Genomic DNA, 8,967 nt, shown 5'->3' with positions numbered 1-8,967 from the left:
AACACGTTTACGTACAAAATTTCAACGAAAAATTTCTTGGGGTATTACATTGCATGAGGAGTTGGGCACAAGGTTAGACCTTAGTACAACTTTTCACCCTCAAACTGATGGGCAGTCTGAGCAAACAATTCAGGTGTTGAAGGATATGCTCCATGCATGTGTGTTGGACTTTGGAGGTCATTGGGCTCAGTTTCTACCTTTGGCCGAGTTTGCATATAATAATAGTTTTCATTCGAGTATCGATATGGCACATTTTGAGGCGTTGTATGGGAGAAGGTATAGATTTTCCATTGGGTAGTTTGATGCATTTGAGGTGAAACCATGGGGTACTGATCTGTTGAGGGACTCGTTAGAGAAGGTCAGGTTCATTCAGGAGAAACTTATGACGGCTCAAAGCAAACAAAAAGAGTATTCAGATCGAAAAGTTAGAGATATGCACTTTATGGAGGGTGAGCAAGTATTGCTCAAGGTGTCACCTATGAAGGGTGTCATGCACTTTGGGAAGTGAGGTAAGCTCAGTCCTAGATATATTAGACCATTTGAGATTCTTCAGCGTATGGGGCCGGTAGCTTATAGATTGTCTTTGCCTCCGAGTTTGTTGGGTGTCCACCCTGTGTTTCATGTGTCAATGTTAAAGAAGCTTCATGGTGATGGTAACTACATAATTCGCTGGAATTCAGTCTTGCTAGATGAAAACCTCTCTTATGAAGAGGAACCTGTGGCTATTCTTGATAGAGTTGTCCGTAAGTTTAGGACTAAGGAGATTGCGTCCGTAAAGGTCCAATGGAAGAATCGTCCTACTGAGGAGGCCACTTGGAAACTAAAGCAGACATGCGTAGCAAGTATTCACATCTTTTTATTGATTCAGGTAACTTCTTGTTTTCCCTTCTTGACTTGTGTTTGTCGTTTGGGGATGAACGATTGTTTAATTAGTATCTGATGTAACGACCCTCCCGATCGTTTGTGAGATATGCTCACATTCTCTATTTTAGGATCTCCGTATTATATATGCGTGGATTATGACTCACGGGATGAGTGTATCAATTTTTGAGGTGTTCGGAAGTTATTGACTCACTAGTTGAAATATTAAGTTTTAATTAAAATTAAACCCAATCATGGTCAATCAAACATGGTCAATCTTTGATTGAGGCAACCTCATGTTAGTGTCGTAGTATTTTTAATAGGTTCAGAATGTACATTTTTGGTCTATTTCCTCGAGGTTCTAAATAAATTTTGAGAAACTTTTTGAAATTTTGGATAATTTAGACAATATTTTAGTTGGTGGTTATTGGGCCAAATTGATATTTCTTAATTCTTGAGACTTATGTATAAACATGGTTTTAAGTGGAGAGGGTTTATTATATTTATACATCAATAATAACATCAGTCGGTTAAACAAGAAAGGGACACCAAAAAAAAAAAAAAGCAGTTACCCTTTTTCCTCTTCATCACATCGGAGAGTCTCCACTACAGGTTAGCAGTAACAATTGTTAACGTTATTAATATTGTTAATATGTAATTGGAGAACAAAGTTTGAATAAGGTTAGAATAGAGATAATGGCACACAAATTCGTGTACATGCTCTTGTTGGTTTTAAAAATTGAATTCGGTTATGGATTGAATCTCCAACAATTGATATAGTTAATTAATAGATAATGATTGTTTAGTTGGTGTGTAAGTGACACAGCAGAAGTGATTTGGCGTTAAAATTAGTACAATTGGGTTAGTACTAATTGGTAGGGAAATTATTGGTTAGTAATGGATTAAATCCAATCCTTAATAAGGACAAACGAAAAGGTTGATAGTGGGAAACTATTGGCAGTGAAGTCATTCCTCAATAAGGACAAAACAAATGGTTTGTTATGGAAAATACTTGGCAGTAACGATGGCAGGTCTCTTTGGCAGCCACTGTTTCGGTGATTCACGTTAATTTTGAAGTAAATCCTAATTAAATAAAAATAATAATAATTATAAAATTAGGCTTTTCATTAGATTCATATTCTTATTGGTATTATGTATTTGAAAAGATTTTGGTCATTCAAAAGTGTTACGGAAGGGCAAGAACCTTACAAATTAACTTACCTTTTGATTCTTCGGTCGAGGTAGGTTACGGTTTAATTGGAGTTTAGACTCGACTTAATTGTATGTATGCTCCTAAATTGGATACTTGTGGATTGGTATTCGTACATGTTTGAAATTGTTGAAGTTTGGATGGTTGATTCATGCATAAACGTTTATTGAAAATTGACTTGATAGAATTGTCTTATGACTTTAAGTGTACTTGCACACTTGGTACATGGCGTTGTATGATGTGAGGTTGCATAAAATGATATTGATGATACTTGTTTACATTTATGTTGGATCGGGTACCACGCTGGTGCGTTTATATTTATGTTGGATCGGGTACCATGCCGGTACGTTTATATTTATGTTGGATCGGGTACCACGCTTGTACGAGGATATTTATGTTAGATCGGGTACCACGCCGGTACGTTTACATTTATGTTGGATCGGGTACCACGCCAGTGCGGTACATGAACATAGACTGTTCCCTGCAGGTCATCACTATTTGGGCAAAAATAAGTCCCATAGCATGTGTGTACATACTTGTGTTGATTCCGTGGATGTTTACTGTATGATTGATACTCTTGATCGTTATATGGTTTGTTTGTGAGCATTTTTGACCTATTATTGCTGTATTGTTGGTCCAATGAGAATTTGTTATTTGATGATGCCTGTTTACTTGTTTTTCTAATTATGTGGTTTACATCCTATTAAGTTGGGTTGGCTTATGATGCCTATCAGTACATAGTGGTTTGTATTGATACTAACCTGTTCTCTTTTTTTGTTGAGTGCAGAAAGTGTTCCAGAGGCTCAGACACGACCTCATCTTTAGAGTTGATAGCAGATCTTAATCCGAAGGGTGAACACTCTGTCTTCAAGCTGCCACGGGCCATCTTAGTTGTTATTGTCCATCTTTCGGGCAATGAAACACTCCTAATTTACTTTATTTGGGAATCTCTTAAGACATGATTTTGTTAGTAGTTCTTGTACGATGACTTTCGGATCTTGGGTATTTAAATAAGTATTTATTTGATTTCCATATTAATAACGATTAATCCTGAACTATTATTATTATGTTGACTTTTATGATATCAACATCTTAATATTGATTAAGTGATTGGGTAAAGGTTCGGTTTAGATGGTTCTCCCACAGGAAGATTAGAGTGGGTGTCACTCATGGCCCTCCGGGTCGTGACATTTTTAGTAATATTTATTTAATATTCAGCATAATTAACTTACTAGTAAGTAATTATATTATTGTTATAGTATATCAAGATTATTATATTTCTAATGTTATTATTATCATCATCATTACTATTAACAGTTAAATAATATTGTTATTGATGTTTTACCACTGTTTACCAATAGACATTACCATTATTTAATACTATAGTACCCACATATACATTATTTTTAAGGGAAAATTTTGTTGGTGTTGTAAAGTTGGATGTCATGTGTCCTCTTGGAAGGACATGTGACATACATTGTGATAGATAAAAGGGCCTAGTCATACTACACCTCTTCCATTATTTAATGTCTTTAATTCTTGTCTTTGGCTATATATATATATGGCCATAATCAATGAATAAAAAATATAGGATTTGCACTTTCCTTTCACATTCTAGTCCTTGTTATTTTAATATATAATTTTATATTGTGTTATCATTACAAGCCTTTGCAAAAAAATTTCAACGATATTTAAAGGTTAGTATTTAATTTTCTTAAATAATGTCTAATATTTTCAAACGTGAATTTAGTGCCCTAGAAATATTGGACAAAACTTATATGTCCTCAGCACTGGATGCTGAAATACATTTGAATGCGGTGGGTTTGGCAGACACCATCAAAAACGATAATAAGGTATCAAATCAAGATAAGGCCAAGGCCATGATATTTCTTCGTCATCATCTTGACGAAGGTTTAAAAATGGAATACCTTACGATTAAGGATTCCCTTATGTTGCAAAACAATTTAAAAGAAATATACGACCACTTGAAGATGCCTATCCATCCACAAGTTTGTTATGAATGGACCCATTTGAGGTTGCAAGATTTTAAAAATATAACTGATTATAATTCTGCGATGTTTAGAATTAAATTGCAATTTAATTTATGCAGGAAAGATATCACAGATCATGACATATTAGAAAAAACATTCTCTATTGTTCCTGCCACGAGTATGCTCTTGCAGCAGCAGTACCGAGAAATGGAATTTAAAAAATATTCTAAATTGATTTCTCATCTTCTTATTGATAAACAACATAATGATCTTTTCATGAGAAACCTACTGGTACTACTCCATGAAGTGAATGCTGCAAATTTTTATCCAACCAAACGTGAAAGAAGTCCTGACCCCAGTCTTAGTCGTAGTCGCGGTCGTGGTCGTGATCATGGTCGTGATCGTGGTCGAGGTCGTGATTGTGGAAGGTATTTTAATCAGGGTGATCTCCTTGTAATAAATAATAACCCTCAGCACCAGCATTGTAAAAAGAAGGGTGAAGCTCCTGAAGCAGCGTCAAGGACAAAATCTGAAAGTAAATGTTATCGATGTGGAGGAAAGGGGCACTGGTTGCGTACCTATCGTAGCCTAAGCATCTGGTGAAACTCTATCAGGTGTCCCTCAAGAAAATATATAACAATGTTTAAGCAAACTTCCTCTTTGAAGATAATGTTGAGCCCATGGACTTGGAAGTTTCAGATTTTTTTGTAGTTCCTGAAGAACATGTTAATCACCCTGTCGGTGATAATTATGAAATTGACTGATTATTTTACCTTTCTGTTCAAGTTGTATTAGTTTACATTTATGTTAATAATATCTCACTAGTCCTGTAAATAACTAAAGTTTGTGTAAATACGTTATGTGCTAGTAATGTTGTAATATTTACTTTATTTATATTTTCTTCTAGAAGAAAATATGGATACTCCTTAAGTCTCATTCGGATCAATAATCGATCATGACGATATTTGTGTAATTAGTGGAATAATGCACGCAATATTTAAAGATGAAAAATACCTTTTCACTTACTTAGAAGAAAAATGTTACAACAATTTCTGGTAATTTAAAATTGATTAAAGGCTCCGGAAAAGCTACTAGATTTCTTCTTAAGAGGACAAAATTAGTTATAGAAGATGCATTGTTCTCTTATAAATCCCCAAGAAACTTATTGAGTTTTAAAGATATCCATCAAAATGGATATCATATTGAGACAATAAATGAAATGAATGCCGAATATCTTAGTATTACCAAGAATGTCTCAGGTCAAAAATAAGTGTTGGAGAAATTACTAACTTTGTCTTCCGGCTTATACTATGTCGAAATTAGTATAATTAAAGCACACTCTATCGTAAATCAGAAGTTTACTGATCCAAATACTTTTGTTCTTTGGCATGATCGAATAGGTCATCCTGGCTCAATAATGATGAGACCAATCATTGAAAATTTAAAAGAGCATCCACTAAAGAACCTGAAGATTCTTACAAGTGATGAATTTTCATGTGTTGCTCGTTATCAAGGCAAACTGATAACTAAACCATCGCCACTGAAAGTTGGCGTCAAATCTCCTCTGGGTGCGGATAACTTGGGTAATAAATAGATCTATTATAGTTCTAATGGATCTATTTTTATTTGTGCGTGGATATTTCTTAACTTCTCTAGATATTTTTATTTTTAGTGTATTTATTTTAATTTTATTAATGTTCATATCTTGGGGGTGATTAGATGGTATTTGATTAAATGCTTTACTGTAATATTTTTTAATTTTTTCTCTTAGTCTTTTTAATTCTTGTATATTATTTTGGAGGTATTCTAAATATTTTATATCTTTTGTTCTAAAATATTCAATTAAATTCTCTTTCATAAGTATTTTTGTCAATCTTATTTCTTCCATATCTTGTCTCCAATATTTTAAATACTCATAGTCTATCATTTTATCCTAAAGTAGTTGTGATACTGTAAATTTCTTTGTAATAATTTATTCTAATTGTACTATATCTGATATTAAATTCTAGGTTATCTATTTCATTAATTATCCTGTCTTTTTCGTCTATGAATAATTCTATGTCTAAATCATATTCTAAACTGTCTTTTAATTCTAGTTGTTTTATGGTTTTATTTATCCAAATTAATCTTTCTTTTAATTGTTCTCTTCCTTTTCTAAACTGGTTTCTATAATTAATTTCTTCGTATAGCCAACTTTGTTTTTCTCTAACTCTTTGAATATATTCTAGCATTCTTAATCTGTATAATATCCATCTGAATAATTATCTAGATAGTAATAGTGATTGTCATCACTTAAGTATATTTCTCCTAACTCGTCTTCTATCAGGTTTATATCTAACTCTTCATCTTCAATGTTAAATATTTTTTTCCATATTATTTTCTTTACGTCTATAATTTCTATATCTCTAAGTATGTATAAAACTAGTACTTCAAAATTATCTGTCATTTAGGTGGGTGAATTAAATATTTTTTCATAATATTCTTTAGTTGTTTGTTTTAATCTTATTAATTCCTCTATATTTTCATTAAGGTATTCTATATATTTTATATCTTTGGTTCTCATATATTCTTCTAAATTTGTTTTCATTAATTTTTCTATTAATTGTATATTTTTCATATCCATTTTCCAATATTCTTAATTTATCAAGGTTGATGTGTAGGTTTGGTATGTACGTATTTATAAGAGTAGTTAGGTAGGTGAGGTATGTAATTTATTCTAGTCATAAAATACTTATCAAATATTTTTCCAATATGATTTTTCTTATATCTGCAATTTCTATAACCTTAAGTACATACAAAATAAGTATTTTAAATTTATCTATCATTTCGTCAGATAAATAAGTATTCATTTTTCATATGATGCTTTTTCAAAATATTCCCTTCAATCAAAACACATAACAAAATATGATCATTTTAGATTACTATATACTAGATTATTCTTAAATAACATGTTCTTTGGTCACTATTAACATGGTAATCTGGATATTTTTCCCTTAAACATTGCCTCTACTCTGGCTATTCCCCTATCACAGCTTTCTTGCATCACCGATTTCACCTTTAGGATGGCATAGTTCTTAGGGATTTTTCTCCTTTTCCACTTTGCTAATAAACTTCTTAACATGCTATTTTTTGAATAATTCTACTATAAAGTAACTAACATGAACTTATTTTATCATATCATGATTGTTAGGAATTTATTAATTTAGCTATTCATAATCATAAATAAATATACCTGTTCTGGTAGATTTGATAATTCTGGACTTGGTTCATCCATAGCTTTTGCTTTGAAATATATCTGTTCTTTTTATTAAATATTCAAAAAGTTTTTTGTTTACAAAGGAGGGCTTTTTGCTTCAACACATGAAGATTTGTCTTTATCTTATCGAATGGCTTACATATTTATAGGAGGAAATAAACTATTCCTACTAACTTCACACGTTTTTTACATGTAAACTATACTATTTACTTTTTACAAAAAAGTCTTCCTTTTCAATAGTAGGAAAAGACTAGACTAAACTAGACTAGTATAATAAGACAAAAACTAGGTCTTGTCTTTTCAAAAGAAAAACTCTTAAGACTAAAAAACAAAAAATCAATAATGGCACTTTGGCCAAAAAGTCAAAAACTAAACAATTTACGTAACAAAATTTCAAAACTATATATGTCACTTTCTATCTTTTATTATCTTATTTTTTGTCTTATCCCATTATTACTCCGTTGATTTTTATCTTCTAGCTGGCGTCCTTGTCTTCTTGGTTGATTTTTTATTCTAGCCTGACATTCGGGATAATATTACCTTCTCCATTACATCTTGAATATTGATGGTCTGGATATTTGTGTCCAATTATCTTGCAATATCTTGTTAATAATCCGTCTGAAATAAATACCTTCCTAATTATTCTTGCAGTAGATTATTTCTCTGGGTTAAGTAACGTCATTATCCATTGCCTAACATCTTCCATATCTATTTGTCGTAGTTCTCTTGAATTTGAATAAATCATTTGATAATCTCTTGAATAATAGTTCCATATTGGATTTCCATTGATATAATCATTTGCTAATTCATAAATAATTGTAGCTATTCCAATAAGTCGTTTATTTGCGTAAAAATCAGGTATCTCGATTTTGGGTATCTCTGGCTATTGCACAATATCTTCCGGTATAATCATATCTCTGGTTAATCCTATTTTTACAATTTGTATAACTGGTTTGATCTCGTCGTATAATACCTCTGCTGGTGCAGTATAAAACTTTATATAAAATAGATTTTCTTTGGTTACTCTTTTATAGGTGGTGAATGCTTTATGTAATTCTTCTATAGCTATTAGTTCTTCTCCATCTTGGGTATATATGGTATTTAATAATCCATAGTCGAAACAAGTTTTTATTAAGCTTGGGTTGGTTTTGGGTAGTGCGATTAGCTTTTTGTAACCTTGCAATTTTTGGATTATGTAGTTTGTGTTTGGTTCTTGGATATTTGTAGATCTGGGGTTAAGGTTTAGAAAAGTTTGTACTTTGTAGATATTTTCTATATATCCTCGGGCTATATGGTTATAAGCTTTCTTATCTTGGTTCAAACTATCTCGATATGTAGTAATTTGTGGGGGGTATGTACAAGGGGTCTTTTTGTGCTTTTGGTATAAATAGTTTTTCAAATATCTTATTCATGTTCATGTTCTGGTATCTTTGTCCACTAACTCCTTTGCTTGTACCTGCAATTGTAGATTGATAAACGTTATGGGTTTTATGAAGTGTCCCAACGTCTCCTTTTAGCTTTAGAATTTTAATGTCTTCCGATCGACATAGCTCTGCACACTGCTGAGTTAGATGATTTGTAGCTTCAGACTTCAGTTTAACTTCATTAGTCTTTAGCTTTTCTATTTCATTACTCATATTGTCCACTTT

At 32.0% G+C, this 8,967-nt stretch overlaps 1 protein-coding gene across 1 annotated transcript; it reads left to right on the top strand.

Annotated features, from left to right (window-relative positions):
• Positions 1 to 3,792: 3,792 nt before the first annotated feature.
• On the top strand, positions 3,793 to 4,665 carry LOC124887028. Its single transcript, XM_047396193.1, has one exon. The coding sequence runs from the start codon at positions 3,793 to 3,795 to the stop codon at positions 4,663 to 4,665; it is 873 nt and encodes a 290-aa protein (XP_047252149.1).
• Positions 4,666 to 8,967: the final 4,302 nt, after the last annotated feature.

Source organism: Capsicum annuum, chromosome 9, assembly GCF_002878395.1.
Source record: "Capsicum annuum cultivar UCD-10X-F1 chromosome 9, UCD10Xv1.1, whole genome shotgun sequence".
NCBI classification, from domain to species: Eukaryota; Viridiplantae; Streptophyta; class Magnoliopsida; order Solanales; family Solanaceae; genus Capsicum; species Capsicum annuum.
Note: the sequence above shows the minus strand (reverse complement) of the source record. Positions and strands in the feature narration are given on the sequence as shown.